Source organism: Chiloscyllium punctatum, chromosome 20, assembly GCF_047496795.1.
Source record: "Chiloscyllium punctatum isolate Juve2018m chromosome 20, sChiPun1.3, whole genome shotgun sequence".
Taxonomy (NCBI): domain Eukaryota; kingdom Metazoa; phylum Chordata; class Chondrichthyes; order Orectolobiformes; family Hemiscylliidae; genus Chiloscyllium; species Chiloscyllium punctatum.
In genome coordinates, this window is record NC_092758.1 from 53,185 (window position 1) to 75,125 (window position 21,941).

A 21,941-nucleotide genomic window follows, 5' to 3' on the forward strand; every position below is an offset into this window, starting at 1 on the left:
CCCTTCATTAGGAATTGGAGGAGTGCACTGGCGGTCAAGCCCCACTATTTCACATGCCTTACCAAAATGTAAACATTTTATCTCATCATCAAAATGATCAATTTGTTACACTTTATATTGAACAAAATTGAACCTTCATTAAGTTTCTTTAATAAGCTCAAGAATTAACTCTTTCTAATAAGAACAAACTTATTGTTTTAACAAGTATCAAAACAGGGGGTTCTGGTCAGTGAAATTTTATCAGAATTTTTCCAATTATTTCACTGAGCAGGAAATAGTTTTGCACTGGTTTTACTTTAAGAATTTGTCCCTTAATAACAGACAGAGTGAGAGACTTAGCATTGCTTTCTATGCAAGTCTCTCCATAACTGACATGTTAAGTTTTGCACTGTATAACAGCTTTAATTCAGAATTTGTTTCTAGGCAATGTTTAGTACAGACTCGAAAGATTTTTCCAAGCTTGTTTTCCATCTGTCAAGCCAGAAGTCTTTTCTTATCTCTTCTTAAAAAGTTTGCTAAAGTCACTTGACTTGACAGTGGGTAAACTACCCTCTCAGAGAGATCTGGGAGCTCAGGTCCATTGTACCCTGAAGGTTGCTGCACAAGTGGATAGAGTGGTCAAGAAGACATATGGTATGCTTGCCTTCATCAGACGGGATATTGAGCATAAAAGCTGGCAGGTCATGTTAAAATGGTACACAATGTTGGTTTGGTCGCATTTAGAATACTGTGTACAGTTCTGGTCACCACATTACCAAAAGGATATGGACGCTTTGGAAAGGGTGCAGAGAAGGTTTATGAGGATTTTGCCTGGTATGGAAGGTGTTAACTATGAAGAGAGTTTCAGTAGGTTAGGTTTGTTTTCATTCGAAAGAAGGAGATTGAGGGGGGACCTGATTGAGGTCTACAAAATCATGAAGGGTATAGACAGGTTAGATAGAGATAAGATTTTTCCCAGAGTGAAGGATTCAATAACGAGAGGTCACGCTTTCAAGATGAGATGAGAAAAGTTTAAGGAGGATACACTCGGCAAGTACTTTACACAGAGGTGGTAGGTGCCTGGAACACATTGCCAGCAGAGGTGGCAGAGGCAGACACGGTAGATTCGGTTAAGATGCGTCTGCACAGATGCATGAGTAGGTGGAAAGCAGAGGGACAAAGATGTTTAGGAATTGGGTGACAGGTTTAAACAGTAGATTTGGATCGGCTCAGGCTTGGAGGGCTGAAGGGCATGTTCCTGGGCTGTAAATTTTCTCCGTTCTTTGTTCATTGCTCTTTGAGCTTCAAGCTCATTGTATCCAAGAAATCACACATGATGAATCCACTTTAACCCAGTAATGACCAGTTTCTTATTAACCAAAAGATATATGTATTTTTCACATTTTTTTAATATTACAAAGTGATGATATTAAAGAGATGGAAATTATTGGAAGAATGCATTATTTATAATTTCATTGCAACACACTGTCTTCATATGAATTGATAGTTTCTGCTCTCTTCCAGCTCTCTACTCAATCATTGAAATTGTTACTGTAGGTTTTTAAAAGTTATTTGAGCCAACATTTATTGCCTATCATTGAATGTCTGTGAAGAAGTGTTCATGAGAGTGAAGGAACAGCAATGTAAATCCAAATCAGGATGATGTGTGAGTTGGAAGGGAACTTTCAGGTGGCTGTATTTCTGCTATCCTTGTACTTCTGGGTTGTGGATCTTAAAGGTACTGTCAGAGGACCCTGAGTGATTTGTTGCATAACATAATGTACATGGCACACACTACTGCTGCTGAGACTCAGTGTTGGAGGTAGTGGATGTGGAAGGTGTTAGATGGGGTACTAATGAAGAAGGTTGCTTTATCCTGGATGCTGTCAAGAATGTTATCCTTTACTGTGAAGGCTAAAGATCACACAAGACCAGGTTATAGTCCAACAGGCTTATTTGGAAATACAAACTTTTGGATCGTGAAAATACTGTGAATGTGGGAGATCTGCACAAGTCTGGCAATATCAATGTAATAAAACAAAGTGAACATTTCGAGTCTACTGAATCTTCTTCAGAACTGATTGGGTCTGGAAAATGATGGTTATTATGCTGGGTGAGGACACCTAGAGAAAAAGACAAAGGGAGAGCTGATGGTAGTAAAGGAGCTCGTGAAATGCAAATTGGAGAGTAATGATAGGTGTGAATAAGAGAAAAATAGATCAGCTCCACTGTTGGCAAACAGGACGCGATAAGGAGGAGGTAATCAAAATGTGATTTTTTTTATTTATTCACTGGATGAGGGCACCATTGGCTAGTCCAGTATTTATTGCCCATCCCTAATTGTTAAGAGTCAGCCACATTGCTGTGGGTCTGGAGTAACATGGAAGCCAGACCAGGTAAGAATGGCAGTTTCCTCACCTAAAGGACTTTGATGAACCTGATAATCAACAATGGATTCATAGTTATCATTAGACTCTTAATTCCAGGTAATTATTGAATTCAAATTCCACCATCTGCTATAGTGGGATTCAAACCCAGCTCCCCAGAACATTACTTGAGTCTCTGGATTAACAGTGATCATCACCTCCTCTAGACTGTGCTTACATTGAGTCTGGGGGCAAGATGGTCACAAGGGAGAAGAGGTTACTTTTAACTTCACTTTATTGTGACCAGCTAAGGAGGTGGATGCATAAGGAACCAGTGCATTCCTCCTCACCCTTGAGCCTAATGCATTAGGTGTCATGTCTGCTACACCAAGCTTGATCCACTTGTGAATCAATTCTGCCTCTAATTCTGTCAAAATATAATTTAAGGGGCCTTGTGGTGCAATTGTAGCCAGGGCTGGGTTCCATCTGCTCCAGGGCTTTGTCATAATACAACATTTCTAAATAGATTGATTGGAAGGTGTCTAAGAACAACACCCTGGTACAGTATCTGTCCTGCTGCATGTGTTTTAAGTCATGGCTAACTCTTATCCACTAGCTAGATTTATTTCCCAGAGTTCCCAGGTCCCTCACTGTCCCTAAATACTAATGAGTCTTCAGAAGAAAATGTGTCTGTTCTTACAGAGTGTGAGAGTTACTTCAGTTGCTGATTTCAATGATGGCTTTTGCCTCTTCCACTGTGACCATGCTTTTTTGTGTGCTTCATATCTAACTCTAGACTATAAGGGCAAGAGGGTGTGATGGATGGCAGGGATGGGAAGAGAAGGGAGAAAAGCCGCAGATACAGTCAGGCAGATGGGTTAACTCCAGGAAAGGTAGAAGAGGTAGGCAGGTAGTGCAGGAGTCTCTGTGACTATTCCATGTGTGCTGTTTTGGAAAACGCAGGGGGGGATGGACTCTCAGGGGAATGTTGCACGAACAGCCAAGTTTCTGGTATCAAGATAGGCTCTATTGTAACGAGGGATATGGCGGATTCCAAGCAATCAATTGTGTTAGGGGACTCTCTAGTTAGAGGCACAGACAGACGTTTCTTGGGCCAGCAGCAAAAAATCAGAATGGTATGCTACCTTCCTGGTGCCAGGATCAAGGATATCTCAGAGAGGGTGCAGAATGTTCTCAAACAGGAGAGGGACCAGTGGGCAGTCATTGTACACATTGGAGCCAATGATATAGGAAGGGAAAAGGATTGGAATCTGAAGGGAGAATATAGAAAGTTAGGCAGGAATTTAAAAAGGAGGCCTTCATGAGTAGTAATATTTGGATTAATCCTGGTGTTCTGATCTAGTGAGAGTAGGAATAGAAGGATAGAACAGATGAATATGCGGCTGAGGAGCTGGTGCATGGGAGAAGAGTTCATATTTTTGGATCGTTGGAATCTCTTTTGGGGTAGAAGTGACCTGTACAAGAAGGAAGGTTTGCACCTGAATTGGAAGGTAACTAATATACTGGCAGGGAGATTTGCTAAAGCTACTTGGGAGGATTTAAATTACTTAGTAGAGGGGATAGGACGCAGGGAGATGGTGAGGAAAGAGATCAATCTGAGATTGGTACATTTGGGAAAAGAAGCGAGTCAAACAGTCAGAGCAGGCAGGGTCAAAGCAGAGAACAAGGCAGGACTGATCAATTAAACTGCAATTATTTCAATGCAAGAGACCTAACAAGGAAGGCAGATGATCTCAGGGCATAATTAGGAACATGGGGGAGTGGGATATCATATCAATGACAGAAACTTGGTAGCTTAATGATAAAGGATACAAATGTTATTGGAAGGGTAGAAAGGGGAACAAGAGAGGGGGGGGTGTGGCATTTCTGATAAGGGATAGCATTACAGTTGGACATAGGGAGGATATTCCTGGGAATATATCCAGGGAAGTTATTTGGGTGGAACTGAGAAATAGGAAAGGGGTTAATCACCTTATTGGGATTATATGATAGACCACCCCCTAATAGTCAACAGGAAATTGAGAAACAAATTTGTAAGGTAAAAACAATGACTGTAGACGCTGGAAACCAGATTCTGGATTAGTGGTGCTGGAACAGCACAGCAGTTCAGGCAGCATGCAAGTAGCTTCAAAATCGACGTTTCGGGCAAAAGCCCTTCATCAGGAATAAAAAGCTTTTTATTCTGATGAAGGGCTTTTGCCCAAAACGTTGATTTTGAAGCTACTTGGATGCTGCCTGAACTGCTGTGCTCTTCCAGCACCACTAATCCAGAAACAAATTTGTAAGGAGATTTCAGTTATCTGTAAGAATAATAAGGGTGGTTATGGTAGGGGATTTTAATTTTCCAAACATAGACTGGGACTGTCATTGTGTTAAGGGTTTAGATGGAGAGGAATTTGTTCAGTGAGTACAAGAAAATTTTCTGATTCAGTGTGTGGATTTACCGACCAGGGAAGATGCAAAAGTTAACCTACTCTTGGGAAGGGCAGGTGCCTGAGTATCGGTGGGGGAGTACTTTGGGGCCAGCGACCATAATTCTATAAGTTTTAAAATAGTGATGGAAAAGGACAGTCCAAATCAAAAAGTTGAAGTTCTAAATTGGAGGAAGGCTAATTTTGATGGTAAGTGGCAAGAACTTTCAAAAGCTGATTGGGGACAGATGTTCGCAGGTAAAGGGACGGCTGGAAAATGGGAAGCCTTCAGAACTGAAATAACGGGAGTCCAGAGACATTCTTTTCCTGTTAGGGTGAAAGAAAAGGCTGATAGGTGGAGGGAATGCTGGATGCCGAGAGATATTGAGGTTTCGGTCAAAAAAAAAGGAAGCATATGTTAGGTATAGACAGCAGAGATCGAATGAATCCTTAGAAGAGTATAAAGGCAGTAGGAGTATACTTAAGAGGGAAATCAGGAGGGCAGAAAGGGGACATGGGATAACTTTGGCAAATATGGTTAAGGACAATCCAAAATGTTTTTATAAATACATTAAGGACAAAATGATAACTAGGGAGTGCATAGGGCCCCTCAAAGATCAGCAAGGCAGCCTATGTGTGGAGCCGCAGAAGATGGGGGAGATATTAAACGAGTATTTTGCATCAGTGTTTACTGCAGAGAAGGACGTGGAAAATATAGAGTAGAGGGAAATAGATAGCAACATCTTGAAAAATGTCCATATTACAGAGGAGGTAGTGCTGGATGTCTTGAAACTCATTAAAGTGGATAAATGCCCAGGACCTGATCAGGTGTACCCTAGAATTCTGTGGGAAGCTAGGGAAGTGATTGCTGAGCCCCTTGCTGAGATACTTGTATCATCGATAGTCACAGGTGAGGTACCAGAAGACTGGAAGTTGGCTAACATGGTGTCACTATTTAAGAAAGGTGGTAAGGAAAACCCAGGGAACTTTAGACCGGTGATCCTGATGTCGGTGGTGGGCAAGTTGTGGGAGGGAATCCTGAGGGACAGGATTTACATATATTTGGAAAAGCAAGGACTGATTAGGGATAGTCAACATGGCTTTGTGCGTGGAAAATCATGTCTCACTAACCTGATTAAGTTTTTTGAAGAAGTAACAAAGAGGATTAATGAGGGCAGAGCAGTGGACATGATCTGTATGGAGTTCAACAAGGCATTCAATGAGGTTCCCATGGGATACTAATTAGCAAGGTTAGATCACATGGCATACAGGGAGAGCTAGCCATTTAGATACAGAACTGGCTGAAAGGTAGAAGATAGAGGGTGGTGGTGGAGGGTTGCTTTTCAGACTGGAGGCCCGTGGCCAGTGGAGTGCCACAAGGATCTGTGCAAGCTCCACTACTTTTCATCATTTATATAAATGGAGACATAGTTAATAAGTTTGCAGATGACACCAAATTGGTGTAGTGGACAGCGAAGAAGGTTACCTCAGAGTACAACAAGATCTTGATCAGATGAGCCAATGGGCTGAGGAGTGGCAGATGGAGTTTAATTTAGATAAATGTGAGGTGCTGCATTTTGGGAAAGCAAATCTTAGCAGCACTTAAACACTTAATGGTAAGGTCTGAAAGAGTGTTGCTGAACAAAGAGGGCTTGGAATGCAGGTTCATAGCTCCTTGAAAGTGGAGTTGCAGGTAGATAGGATAGTGAAGAAGGCCTTTCGCATGCTTTCCTTTATTAGTCAGTGTATTGAGTATAGCAGTTGGAAGGTCATGCTCAGGCTGTATTGGTCATTGTATCAGCTACTTTTGGAATATTGTGCGCAATTCTGGTCTCCTTCCTATTGATAGGATATTGTGAAACTGGAAAGCATTCAGAAAAGTTTTGCAAAGGTGTTGCCAGGATTGGAGGATTTGAGCTATAGGGAGATACTGAATAGGCTGGGGCCGTTTTACCTGCAGCGTTGGAGACTGAGGGGTGACTTTATAGAGGTTTATAAAATCATGAGGCGGAAGAATAGAATAAATAGATAAAGTCTTTTCTCCGAGGTGGGGGAGTCCAGAACTACAGATGATAGGTTTAGGGTGAGAGGGGAAAGATATAAAAGGGACCTTGGGGCAACTTCTTCATGCAGAGGGTGGTACGTTTATGGAATGAGCTGCCAAAGGAAGTGGTGCAGGCTAGTATAATTGCAACATTGAAAAGGCATTTGGATGGGTATATGAATAGGAAGGGTTTTGAGGGATATGGGCCAGGTGCTGGCAAATGGGACTTGATTAGGTTAGGATATCTAGTCGACATGGACGGATTGGACCGAAGGATCTGTTTCCGTGCTGTACATCTCTATGACTCTATGACTACGAAAGTGATACTGCTGGAGCCCATGGAACATTCTGGAAGAATTCTTTATGTACAGCTTGATCTGTATGTACTCAGTTTGAGCTTCTCCTGCCCCCCAGCTCTTACTGCTTAATCCTGTGACTCCTGATGGTACTTCCACTCTCAGGGGCATTTCAGAAATGCACGTCACAAGGAATAATAACTGGTACCGATTCCAAACAGATGCTACTGCTACCTCTCCGGATTATTTTATAGTGCAAATAAAAATTAAAAGTTAAGTTTGATTTTCAGGGTTCTTGAGAGCATGACAGATGCTGGTGATCATGTATAAGTTATATCTCTCAGAGTAATATTAATAAGAATCAAGGAAAATATTTTTCTCTCAGAGAGTTCTGAATGTTTGGAACTCTCTTCCATGGAATTATAAAGGAACTGTCACTGAATATTTCTCAGGCAAAGGTGAATAGCTTCTTAATTAACAAGGAAGCCAAAGCTTATCTGGATTGACAAGAAAATGGAGTTTTGGCTACAATCAGATTAGCTGTGATCTTATTGAATGTCCGAGTAGGCGAGAGGGGTCGAATAGCATACTTCTGCTTCAGCTCATGATTTATATGCTCTTATGCTTATAAAGCAGTTTCATACAGCAACAAAATGAACATGAACACATTTAAGAGGACTGAACTGTGCGTGGTATTTGCTGATCAATGAAATTTAAAATGAATAGAACGAAGCCTACAATACACACAGAGTGAAATTCATCTTCAGTGGAAATACTAATGGATTGTTTGATTATCATACACTTTGTTAATTTTTCCATTTTGGTTTTGCTCTCCTGCTAAAGTTGAATTCATCCTAGTTGAATTCATCTAGGAACACCCGAATAGAATTCACCATTCAGCCTCTTGCAACTACTCTGCCATTCAAGTATAGCCCTTAAATTTGATCTTTCTTCACCATTATGCAGATTAGGGTGGGCGGCATTGTGGCACAGTGGTTAGCACTGCTGCCTCACAGCGCCAGAGACCTGGGTTCAATTCCCGACTCAGGCGACTGACTGTGTGGAGTTTGCACGTTCTCCCTGTGTCTGCGTGGGTTTCCTGCGGGTGATCTGGTTTCCTCCTACAGTCCAAAGATGTGCAGGTCAGGTGAATTGGCCATGCTAAATTGCTAAATGCTAAAGTGTTAGGTAAGGGGTAAATGTAGGGGTATGGGTGGGTTACGCTTCGGTGGGTCAATGTGGACTTGTTGGGCCGAAGGGCCTGTTTCCACACTATAATGTAATCTAATTATGACCTGTATGTTATTTACATACCATGATAAATTAATCTTTACCTGAATAAAGATTTCCTCCTTCTCCTGCAGGGAGCTTTTTGACAACCAGATAGGCTGAGCTGGGCTCTGCTAGCTTACACCATTGGAGAGCTTGCTCCAGAACCTTTTCTTTTGGGTGGAGTGGGCGTTCTGTGGAAACATGTTGAGTCATCCAGTAAGTCAGTCAGATAGATGAAACCTGTGGCAATTGCACAATGCCCAAAAAACTAATATTGGAAAGTACATCAAGGCAACAGGAACCCATTATTGTGAGGTGAAAACCATGGTTAAAGAAGCCCTTCATCAATTCACCAATTGAAAAAAATCACACACTCACCCAGTTCACCATTTTCAATAGCTTCAAAGGTAACCCAGACCTCCTTTTCTCCAGATGATATGTTCTTCAGATCTAGCACTTGATTTGTCAGTTCCTCCGATGTCATTGTAGGTGAAACCTATAAAGTAGGTATGATATTAAAAATTATATCCCAGTGTTAAGAAAATACAGAGATAATGACAACAAAAATGCGCAACCCAAGTTGATAGTGATGTTAAATAACCACAATTCATGTCTTTTTTTCATATTGCATTCATTACTTCTTTGACCAGGAAAGATTGTCCTTGCCCACTCATCATGCACTGTCTTCATATGTCTTAGTGTGATTTCACCTACAGCTCATGTATTGCTGGTGGCAATATGAACATATTAACATGCATATATGCAAATATATGAACAGACAAATGTACAAACATCAGAACATACAAATGTATCAAAAAACATATGAGCATATATCTGAACATATGTACATAAACATATGAATATCTGGGCATACACACAAAATACTTAGACACAAAGTGTACATACATATGAGCAGACAAAACTACAAACATATAAACATTGGAACATACAATCAGATGAACACACAAACACACACAAATGCAAACATACAAATGCAAAAGCAAGCAATTGTTTACCTCAATCATGAACAATAAGGGTTCCAGCACTGATCCCTATGGTATGCCACTGAACACATACGCCTGGATGCTTGTTTATATGTTTGTATATTTGTAGTTTTGTGCATTTCATGCTTATCTGTTTGTATGTTCACATGTAAGCTTGTGGGTGTGCACATATATTTGTATGTGCATATATTTCTATATTCCTGTTCGCAGACGACATAAAAATAAATGGAAAAGCAAGTTGCGAGAGGGATACGAACAGGTCACAGAGAGATACTGATAGATTAAGTGAATGGGCAATAAGTTGGCAAATGACATGGTAGAATTGGAAGTTCTTCATCTTGGAAGGAAGAGATTTATGCTCTCCTGCTCCTTGGATGCTGCCTGACATGCTGTACTTTTCCAATGCCACACATTTCAACTCTGAGTCACCAGCATCTGCAGTCCTCACTTTCTCCTAGTTTGCCTTAACAAAATATATCTCACATTTATCTAAATTAAACTCCATCTGCCAATCCTCAGCCCACTGGCCCATCTGATCAAGGTCCCGTTGTACTCCAAGATAATCTTCTTCATAGTCCATTACACCTCCTATTTTGATGTCATGATTTGGAAATGCCGGTGTTGGACTGGGGTGTACAAAGTTAAAAATCACACAACACCAGGTTATAGTCCAACAGGTATTTTGATGTCATCTGCAAATTTACTTACCACTCCTTCTATGTGCACAACATTTATACAAATGATGAAAAGCACTGATCCTTGTGACACACCATTGGTTACGGGCCTCCAATCTGAAAAACAACCCTCCACCACCATTTTTTTAGCCAATTTTGTATCCAGTTTGCTAACTCCCTCTGGATCACGTGATGAAGCCTCACTAATGCTTTGCTAAGCCCATATAGACAATGTCTGTCACTCTGCTTTCATCAATCTTGTTTGTCACTTCTTCAAAAAACTCAATCAAATTAGTAAGACATGATTTCTCATGCACAAAGTCATGTTGACCATCTCTAATCAGTCCTTGCCTTTCCAAATGCGTGTAAATCCTGTCCCTCAGAATCCCTTTCAACAACTTCCCCTCCACTGAAGCAAGGCTCACTGGTCTGTAGTTCCCTGGCTTTTCCTTATAGCCTTTCTTAAATAATGGTGCCACATTAGCCAATGTCCAGTCTTCCAGCACCTTACCCATGGTCACTGATGATAAAAACATCTTAGCGAGGGGCTCAGCAATCTTTGCCCAAGCTTTCCACAAAAATTCTGGAAACAGCTGAGCAGGTTTCAGAGATTTATCTACCTTTATTCATTTTAAGACCTCCAGCACCTCCTTTTCTTTAATGTGGACTCTTTTCAGCACATCACTATTTCCCTAAGTTCCCTAATGTGAATGTCCTTCTCCACAGTAAATACTGATGCAAATTATTTGTTTACTATCTAACCTATCTTTGTGGTTCCACACGTAGACAGCCACGTCGATCTTTAAGGGACCCTATTCTCTCCTTGGTTACTCTTTTGCCCTTAATATATTACAGAATCACTTTGGATTTTTCCAAACTCCATTAGCCAAAGCTATTTCATGACTCCTTTCTGCTCTCCTGTTATCCCTCTTATGTATACACCTACTGCCTTTATACTCTTTTAGGGATTCACTTGAACCGGTAGTCTATACCTGACATATAGGTAAAAACAATAACTGCAGATGCTGAAAACCAAATACTGGATTAGTGGTGCTGGAAGAGCACAGCAGTTCAGGCAGCATCCAAGGAGCAGCGAAATCGACGTTTCGGGCAAAAGCCCTTCATCAGGAAAGGCTTTTGCCCGAAACGTCGATTTCGCTGCTCCTTGGATGCTGCCTGAACTGCTGTGCTCTTCCAGCACCACTAATCCAGTATACCTGACATATGCCTCTCTCTTTTTCTTGATCAGAGTCTCAATTTCTCTAGTCATCCAGCATTCCCTTCACCTACTAGCCTTGCCCATCACACTAACAGGGCCATACTGTATCTGAACTCTCATTACCTCATTCTTAAAGGCCCCCCCCCCCCCACTTCCAAACTGTCCCGTGACCTGAGAATTGCCTTCCCCAATCAACTTTTGTAAGTTCCTGCCTAACACCTTCAAAATTGGACATGCAGGTCCTGGGCCTCCTGCATCACCACTCCCTTACTACCTGACGCCTGGAGGAAGAATGTCTCATCTTCCGCCTTGGAGCCCTTCATCCCCATGGCATCAATGTCAACTTCACCAGCTTCCTCATTTCCCCTCCCCCCACTTTACCACAGATCCAACCTCCCAGCTGAGCACCTTATCACTACCTCCCTGCCTGACAGGGACATACCTACCATGGACACACAATATCCATTCCTTGAACCAGCTCCACATTTCAATTGTCCCCATCCCCTACATTTAAAACAGCAATGGCTGGGATCGAACTTGGGCCAATTGCTTGGAAAGCAGCTATGCTCACCACTATACACCATCACTCTGCGCATATTTGAGACTCACCTTGAGTGTCATGCAACAGTCTGTTGCCTTTGTTTCAACATATACTTCCATGATAAGATCACCAGCCTGGGAGAGCTGAAAACCAAACAGGAAAAATATAACTTCTGAATGCATCAATCTAAATGGTCAATTTATTCAGATGAATGTGCATCTATGTAACCCCAATGAATCACATGACTAAAATCAGAATTACTGTGGCCAGCATATAGTTTGAAATGGTTTTTAAAAACTGATTAGATCATTTCATCTGTAAAGAGTACTATAACAATTCGGTTCTAATAGAACATAGGACATAGAATGTTACAGTGCAGTACAGGCCCTTCAGCCCTCGATGTTGCACCGACCAGTGAAATTAATCTGATGCCCATCTAACCTATGCCGTTCTATTATTATCCATATGTTGATCCAATGACCATTTAAATGCTCTTAACGTCGCTGAGTCTACTACTATTGCAGGCACATCGTTCCATGCCCTTACTACTTTGAGTAAAGAAACTAACTCTGATATCAGTCCTAAATCTGTCATCCCTCAATTTCAAGCTATGTCCCCTTGTATTAGCCTGAGGAAAAAGGCTCTCACTCTCCAACCTATCTAACCCTCTAATTATCTTTTAAGTCTTGATTAAGTCACCTCTCAACCTTCTCCTCTCCAACGAAAACAATCCCTCAACCTTTCCTTGTAAGAACTTCCTTCCATTCCAGGCAACATCCTAGTAAATCTCCTCTTAACACTTTCCAAAGCTTCCACATTCTTCCTATAATTCCGTGTCCAGAACTGCACGCAATACTGCAGGTGCAGCCTTACCAGTGTATTGTACAGGTGAAGCATGACCCCGTGGCTCCAAAATTCAATCCCCCTACCAATACACACCAGCACACCACATGCTTTCATAACAACCTTATCAATCTGGGTGGCAACATACAGGGATTTATGCATCTGCACACCGAGATCTCTCTGTTCATCTACACTGCCAAGAATTTTACCATTAGTTCAGTACACTGCATTCCTGTTACTTCTTCCGAAGTGAACAACCTCACTCACTTTTCCGCGTTAAACTCCATTTGCCACTTCTCAACTCAGCTCTGCATCTTATCTATGTCCCTCTGTAACCCACAACATCCATCGGCACTATCCACAACTCTGCCTACCTTAGTGTCATCTGCAAATTTACTAACCCATCCTTCTACGCCCTCATCCAGGTAATTTATAAAAATGGCAAACAGCAGTGGCCCCAAAACAATCCTTGTGGCACACCACTAGTAACTGAGCTCCAGGATGAACATTTCCCATCAACCATCACCCTCTGTCTTCTTTCAGCCAATTTCTGATCCAAATCCAATATCCAATTTCTCATTTCCATAAGAAGATTATTAATCTTCCCATTGAAAGATATGTATGATATACCTTTAAAGAAACATGTGACCAGTACCCAAAGGATGGCTATAAAATAATCTAGATCTACACTTAGCCCTTCTTCATCCACCAGTAATTATACTCTCCCCACCATTGCTCACCTGAAGTTAATTCTCACATCTCCTGCAAGCAACTCGGTTTCTTTATAACACTTCAATAAATCCTAACTCCTCTGATGAAGTCTAGTAAGGAGCCAACAACTATTTAAGCAGGCATGATTTCAGGCACTGCAATGCAATCTTTGGATACAGGACTTTGGTCAAGCTTTTGGTCACCTGTCTCGATAATTCCTTATGTGGTTTGAAGACAAATCTTGTGTGACACTGCTTCTGTAAAAGTGTCATGGGTTATTACACTAAACTAAATTTGTTCAAGAAATGCAGGTTAGTGTTGCTGTCTTGTTCAGCTTTTATTTGAACATAGTGGAGCCTGCTGTATGATTTGAAACAGGACTCAACACCTTTTGAAACTGCAGACTTTGAATAACTCACTATTCATCATCCTACAAAGAGATTTGTTTTACCACACACCTGGACGTCTTTCCATGTCGTAATTAAGCTGTTTTCCAAATCCATTTGAGTCACGTGGTCATCATCAATCTGCCACATAAAACATACAGGAAAAAGTCAGACTGGTACCTCACTCATTTCCCAGTTGTGTCTCTTATAGTCAGAAAACTTCTTTTGATTCATTCACAGGATATAGGTGTCACTGCTGAGCACAGAATTCATTGCCCATCCCTAATTATCAAGAGAGCAGTTAGGAGTCAATCACATTGCTTTGGGTCTGGAGTCACACGTAGACCAGACCAGGTAAGGCTGGCAGATTTCCTTCTTAAAGGACATCAGTTGAACTAGGTGTTTTTGTTTGTCTCAGCAATCAACAATGGATCCATAGCCTTCACGAGGATCTTAATTCCAAATTTGTATTGGACTCAAATTTCACCATTTGCCATGGTAAGATACTAATGCATAAGTTTGTGTGTGTGTGTTGATGTGCATGAGTGTGCCATTGTATGCAGGGAAAGCATTGTCTTAGTGGTATAATTGCCAGGCAATTAATTCAGGAACTCAACCAGTCCTCTGGGGACCTGGAATCCTATTATGAAAATCTGTCATCATTACTTAGTCTGACCTACATGTGACTCCAGATTCTCAGCAATGTGTTTGACTTTTAACTGCTCTCTGGGCAATTAGCGATGGGCAATAAATGCTGACTTAGCCAGTGACACCAACATCTCATGAGTTAATGATTTAAAAAGGTATAGATGTATATGTGTGTGTGTATGAACGTGTATGGGTGTGTGTGTTGGTGTGTGAGTGGATCTGGGTGTGGGTAAGTGTGTGTGAATGTGTGGATGTGTTTGCTTGTGTGTGGATGTGTGTGTGGGTGGATGAGTGTGTGTGAATGAGTGTGGGTGAGTAAGTTTATGTGGGCGCATATGAATGGATGAGTGTATGGTTATACAATTGTCTTTTTTCATGCATGCTGAATCCTGCCACTCAGGTCATACTAGTAATAATGGCCTGAGGCCATTAAGTGCAAATTAATTGCCCCCTTTAAGTTTGGAATTGCCCTTATGGAAGAGTAGGAGGCTGACTGCTAATCTTCCTGCCATGATGGGGTGGCACAGTGGCTCAGTGGTTAGCTCTGCTGCCTCACAGCTCCAGAGACCCGGGTTCAATTCCTGCCTTGGGTGACTATCTGTGTGGAGTTTGCACATCCTCCCCATGCCTGCGTGGGTTTCCTCCTGTGATCCAAAGATGTGCAGGTCAGGTAAATTGGCCATAGTGTTAGGTGTATTTGTCAGGGGTAAATATACGGTAAGGGAATGGGTCTGGGTGGATTACTCTTTGGAGGATTGGTGTGGACTTGTTGGGCTGAAGGGTCTGCTTCCACACTGTAAGGATTCTAATTCTAATTAAAGGTGGGACAGTGGTAGTAACTCCACATGCTGCTAACTCTTCCTGTGGGGGAGAGTATTAAATTTCGTTCAGGAAAAATTGGACAAAAAGACAGGAACTTTGTGGGGCATTCAGACAGGAATAGGCCACCCTGTCACACCCTGTAGTAATTTTGAAAGTTTCACTGCGATTATATCTCATTCTTTGAAAGTTTGGAAATTAGGCTCAGTCTTCTCAATCACTCCTCAGAAGACAATCTTGACACTCCAGTGGTTACTCTACTGCACATGCACAGCAGCGGTTCAAGAAGGCAGTTCACCACCACATTCTCTCAGGCAACTAGGATTGGGCAGTGGATGCTGGCCTAGCCAGCAATGCCCACATCCCACAAGTGAATAAAGAAAGAAAAGGTCTGGTGAACCTCCACTGCACTCCAAAACTGTGCTCAATACTCTAATTGAATGATGGAGCAGACTTGACGGGCTCCGATATTTTACAGAGAAAGACCGAATATTTCTTAAATAGTGAGAGGGTGAGAAGTGTTAATGTCCAAAGAGACAGTGGTACTTGCTAATGACTCATAAAAGGCTAGCATGTAGGTGCAGACAACAGTTTGGAAGGCAATTGATTTATTGGCTTTCAACACTGAGATTATTTTGGTTTCCTCATCCAAGGTAGATTATACCTGCCATAGATAGGCTGCATTGGTTCTTTACATGAATCTATAGGATGGCCTAAGGAAACTGGCTGCACAGCTGACATTGACCTGACTCTGATAAATATGAGGTGCTGCATTTTGGGAAGGCAAATCTTAGCAGGACTTAAACACTTAATGGTAAGGTCCGAGAGAGTGTTGCTGAACAAAGAGACCTTGAAGTGCAGGTTCATAGCTTCTTGAAAGTGGAGTCGCTGTAGATAGGATAGTGAAGGTGGCGTTTGGCATGCTTTCCATTGTTGGTCAGAGTATTGGGTACAGGAGTTGGGAGGTCATGTTGCAGCTGTACCAAGACATTGGTTAGTCCACTTTTGGAATATTGTGTGCAAATCTGGTCTCCTTTCTAACAGAAGGATATTGTGAAACTTGAAAGGGTTCAGAAAAGACTTACAAGGATGTTGCCAGGGTTGGAGGATTTGAGCTCTAGGGAGAGGTTGAATAGGCTGGGACTGTTTTCCCTGGAGCATCAGAGGCTGAGGGGTGACCTTATAGAGGTTTACAGAATTATGAGGAGCATAGTAAGGATAAATAGAATAAGTCTTTTCCCTGGGGTCGGGGAGTCCAGAACTAGAGTGCATAGGTTTAGGGTGAGAGGGGAAAGATATCAAAGAGACCTGAGGGGGTGGTACGTATATGGAATGAGCTGCCAGAGGAAGTGGTGGAGGCTAGTACGATTGCAACATTTAAAAGGCATCTGGATGGGTATATGAATAGGAAGGGTTTAGAGGGATATGAGCCAGGTGCTGGCAGGTGAGACTAGATTGGTTTGGGATATCTGGTCGGCATGGACGAGTTGGACCGAAGGGACAGTTTCCGTGCTGTATATCTCTGTGACTCGATGACTCTATGACTGCACTGGAAATGACACTGCAAATCCTGCATTGTCAGCAATGCAAAGTCCTCTGACTAACATTTGGGAGCTTGTATCAAAACTAGGTCCAACAGACCCATCAATCAACATTATGACATGGCCAAGCTCAAAGAATTGCACCTTACATAGAATGTCTCAGAGAAGATTATCAGCATTTTGGCATTTGCCCTGTCCCACCAGAAGATCACACCACCAGAAATGGTCACACAGTGGTAAATAGGATAGATTTCAAACAGATCTAGAAACCACAAATTGGGCCTCTGTGGCAAGGTATGTACCATCAGCAGCTGGAATTAGATTGAACCACAATCTGTAACTTTATGACCTGTGGTAGGCCAAAGACCAGCTGTAGAACAAAATAACAATGCAGTGCAGGAACAGGCCCTTTGGTCGACGATATCAGAGTTGCCCATAATGCCATTCTAAACTAATCCTATCTACATACACATGATCATAGCGTCATAGACTTGTACAGCACAGAAACTGACCTTTCGGTCCAACTCACCCATGCCGACTGAATATCCTAAATGTATCTAGTCCCATTAGCCAGCATTTGGAATTTATATCTCCAAACCCTTCCTATTCAATACCAATCCTGATGCCTTTTAAGTGTTATAATTGTAGTAGGCTCTACCACTTCCTCTGGCAACTCAGTCCATTCATGCACCATCCTCTGCGTGAAAAAGTTGCTTCTTAGGTCCCTTTTATATATTTTCCCTTTCACAGTAAACCAATGGCTCTCTTTGTTTGGAACTCCCCTACCGTAGGAAAAGATTCATGGCGATTCACTATATCCATGCCTCTCGTAATCCTTTGTAAGATCACCCTCTGATGCTCCAAGAAAACTAGTCCTCGCCTAGTCAGCCTCTTTCTATAGCTCAAACCTTCTCACCTGGCAACATCTTCGTAAATTGTTTCTGCTCCCTTTCAAGTTTAGCAACTTCCTCCTGTAGCAGGGAGACCAGAATTGAATGCACTTTTCCAGAAGTTCCAAAATGTCCTGTACAGGCACAACATGACCTCCCAAGTACTATACTCAATGCACTGACCAACAAAGGCAAGTTTACCAAACACGTTCTTCACTATCCTGGATTAGTAGTGCTGGAAGAGCACAGCAGTTCAGGCAGCATCCAAGGAGCTTCGAAATCGACGTTTCGGGCAAAAGCCCTTCATCAGGAATAATTCCCGATTTTATTCCTGATGAAGGACTTTTGCCCGAAATATCGATTTCGAAGCTCCTTGGATGCTGCCTGAACTGCTGTGCTCTTCCAGCACCACTAATCCAGAATCTGGTTTCCAGCATCTACAATCATTGTTTTTACCTCTTCACTATCCTGTCTACCTGTGACTTCACCTTTAATTAACTATGAACCTACACCCCAAGGTCTCTTTGCTGGCACCACTCCCCAGGACACTGCTTTTATGTGTGCGAATCCTGCCCTGATTTGCCTGAGCAAAATGCAGCACCTCACATTCATTTCAATTAAATTCCATCTGCCACTCCTCAGCTCATCAGCCTATCTGATCAAGGTCCCATTGTACTCTAAGATAATATTCTTCACTGTCCACTACGCCATCAAATTTGGTGTCATCTACAAATGTACTAATCATTCTTCCTATATTCACAACCACATCATTTATATAAATGACAAAAAGCAGTGGACCCAACATCGATCCTAACAGCACACTGCTGAGATCCAGTTTGAGAAACAGCCCTCCACCACAACCCTCTGTCTCTTACCTTCAGCCAATTTTGCATCCAAGTGGCTAGCTGTCCCTCGATTCCATGTGATCTAACCTTGCTAACCAGTTGACCATGAGGAACTTTGTCGATTGCCTCGCTGAAGAACATATGGAAGATGTACGGTGCTCTGGCTTCATCAATCTTCCTTGTCAACTTCTTCAAAAAACTCAATTAAGCATCCCTCTATTCCTTACTTGTTCATGTGTCTGTCTAAATGCCTCTTAAATGGTGCTATTGTATCTGCTTTGCCCACATTCTTTTGCAGTGCATTCCAGGTATGCACCACCCTCTGTGTTAAAAAAATACACTTTGCACATCTCCTTTAAACTTGCCCACTCTCACCTTAAACCTTTGGCTCGTGCATTTAACATTTCTACCTTGGGAAAAAGAGTCTGATTATCTACCCTACCCATGCCTCTCATATTTTTATATACTGCTATCAGGTTGTCACTCTGCCTCCGATGCTCGAGCAAAAATAATCCAAGATTTTTCACTATTTTTGTCATTTATATAAACGATTTGGATGTGAACATAGGAAGTATAGTTAGTAAGTTTGCTGGTGACACCAAAATTGGAGGTGTAGTGGACAGAGAAGAAGGTTACCTCAGAGTACAACGGGATCATGATCAAATGGGGCAATAGGTTGAGGAATTGCAGGTGGAGTTTAATTTAGATAAGTGTTAGGTGCTGCATTTTGGAAAAGCAAATCTTAGTAGGACTTATACACCTAATGGTAAAGAGCGTTACTGAACAAAGAGACCTTGGAATGCAGATGCATATTTCCTTGACAGCAGAGTCTCAGGCAGATAGGATAGTGAAGAAGGCATTTGGTATGCTTTCCTTTAGTGGTCAGAATATTGGATATAGAAGTTGGAAGGTCATGTTGCGGCTGTACAGGACATTGGTTAGGCCACTTTTGGAATATTGCATGAACTTATGGTCTCCTTCCTTTCAGGAGGATGTTGTGAAACTTGAAAGGGTTCAGAAAAGATTTACAAGGATGTTGCCAGGATTGGAGGATTTGAGCAATAAGGAGAGGCTGAACAGGCTGGAGCTGTTTTCCCTGCAGTGTTAGAGGCTGAGAAGTGACCTCATGGAGGTTTATAAAATCATGAGGGGCATGGATAGGATAAATGGAGAAAGTCTTGTCCCTGGGGTTGGGGAGTCCAGAACTGGAGGGCATGTTTTAGGGTGAGAGGGGCAAGATATAAAAGGGACCTAAGGGGCAACATTTTCACACAGAGGGTTGAGCGTGTATGGAATGAGCTGCCAGAGGAAATGCTGAAGGCTGGTACAATTGCATCATTTAAAAGGCATCTGGATGGGTATATGTATAGGAAGAGTTTAGAGGGATATGGGTCAAGTGCTGGCAAATGGGACTAGATTAGGTTAAGAATCTGATCAGCATGGGCGGGTTGGGCTGAAGGGTCTGTTTCCCTGCTGTACATCTCTATGATTCCATGACTCTCTGTATAGCTAATACGTTCCCATCCAGGTAATATCCATAAACAAAATAGGGTAAATGAGCTTGTCGTGCAGATCGAAATTGACAGGTATGATGTTGGTGGGTATCACAGAGATGTGGCTGTAAAGGGATCAGGAGTGGGAGCTAAATATCCAAGAATATGCATCCCATTGAAAAGATCAGCAGGAGGGCAGGGTGTGGTTGCCTATTAGTAAGAAATTAAATTAAATCAATCGCAAGAAATGATGTGGGGTTTGTTGATGTTGAATCTGTGTGGGTCGAGTTGTAGAACTGCAAATGTGAATAAACCATAATGAGAATTATGTACAGGCCTCCAAACAATAGTCAGAAACTGGTGCACAAGATACACCAAGAGACAGAAAAGGCATGTAAGAAAGGTATTTCAATATGCAGGTGGACTGGGAAAATCAAGTTGGTAGTGGATTGCAAGGAAAGGAATTTTTCGAAAGTCAATGCAATGGCTTTTTGGAGCAGCTTGTGGTGGAGCCCACTAGGGAACAGGCAATCCTGGATTTAGTGATGTATAATGAGGCAGACTTAATAAGGAGCTTAAGGTAAAGAAACCCTGAGGTGGCAGTGACCATAGCCTAATAGAATTTACTCTGCAATTTGAGAGGGAGAAGGTGGAATCAGATGTAACGGTATTACAGTTAAATATAGACACAAACAGAAACATTAGGAAGGGGCTGACCAAACTTGTCTGGGAGATGACCCAAGCAGGAAGGAAGGTGGTGCAGCAATGGCAGGAGGTTCTGGGAGTAACTTAGATGACACAGCAAAAATTAATCCCGAGGCAAAAAAAGCATACTAAAGGGAGGATGAGGCAACCATGGTTGACAAGGGAATTTGGGGACAGCAATAAAAAAAAGAGAAAGCATATAATGCGCTGAAGGACAGTGGGAAGCAAGAGGATTTGGAAACCTACAAGACCAACAGAGGACAGCGAGAAAAGAAATAATGAGGGAGAAGTTTAAATATGAAGATAAGCTAGCCAGTAATATAAAAGAAGATAGCAGGAGTTTCCTGAGATAGATAAAAGGCAAAAGATAGGCAAAAATGGATATTGGGCCACTGGAACGTGAGGCTGGAAAAGAAGTAATGGGGAATAAAGAAATGGTGGAGGAACTGAACAAGTACTTTGTGTCAGTCTTCGTGGTGGAAGGCAATAACATCCCAAAAATTCAAAAATGTTGTGGGGGCAGAGGTAAATATTGTAGCCATCACCAAGGAGGTCATTCTAGAAAAACTGAAAGGTCTGAAGGTGGATAAATCACGTGGAATAGATGGGCTACACCCCAGAGTCCTGAAGGAGATAGCTGAAGGGATAGTAGAGGCATTAGTGGTGATCTTCCAGGAATCACTGGAGCCAAGGAGGGTTCCAGAGGACTGAAAAGTCACTAATGATATAGAAGATGGTACTAATAGTAACATTAGCAAATTTGCTGATGATGCTAAGCTGGGTGGCAGGGTGAAATGTGAGGGGGATGTTAAGAGATTACAGGGTGACCTGGACAGGGTAGGTGAGTGGACAGATGCATGGCAGATGCAGTTTAATGTGGATAAATATATGGTTATCCACTTTGGTGGCAAGAACAGGAAGGCAGATTACTACCCAAATGGAGTCAAATTAGGTGAAGGGGCAGTACAGAGAGATCTGGGTGTTCTTGTTCACCAGTCAATGAAGGTAAGCATGCAGGTACAGCAGATAGTGAAGAAAGCTAATAGCATGCTGGCCATCATAACAAGAAGGACTGAGTATAGAAGCAAAGAGGTTCTTCTGCAGCTGTACAGGGCCCTGGTGAGACTGCACTGGAATATTGTGTGCAGTTCTGGTCTCCAAATTTGAGGAAAGACATTCTGGCTATTGAGAGAGTGCAGCATAGGTTCACGAGGTCAATTCCTGGAATGGTGG

At 42.1% G+C, this 21,941-nt stretch overlaps 1 protein-coding gene across 6 annotated transcripts in view; it reads right to left on the reverse strand.

Annotated features, from left to right (window-relative positions):
• Positions 1-21,941, reverse strand: part of arap3 (ArfGAP with RhoGAP domain, ankyrin repeat and PH domain 3) — a 352,080-nt gene that overhangs the window by 43,031 nt on the left and 287,108 nt on the right. For all 6 annotated transcript variants that reach the window (XM_072590235.1, XM_072590229.1, XM_072590232.1 and 3 more), the window contains 4 exons: positions 13,840-13,908; positions 11,896-11,970; positions 8,768-8,885; positions 8,452-8,580 (listed from right to left, as the gene is read on the reverse strand). In XM_072590235.1, coding sequence (XP_072446336.1) covers positions 8,452-8,580; positions 8,768-8,885; positions 11,896-11,970; positions 13,840-13,908 — 391 coding nt within the window. The remainder of the gene's footprint in view (positions 1-8,451; positions 8,581-8,767; positions 8,886-11,895; positions 11,971-13,839; positions 13,909-21,941) is intronic.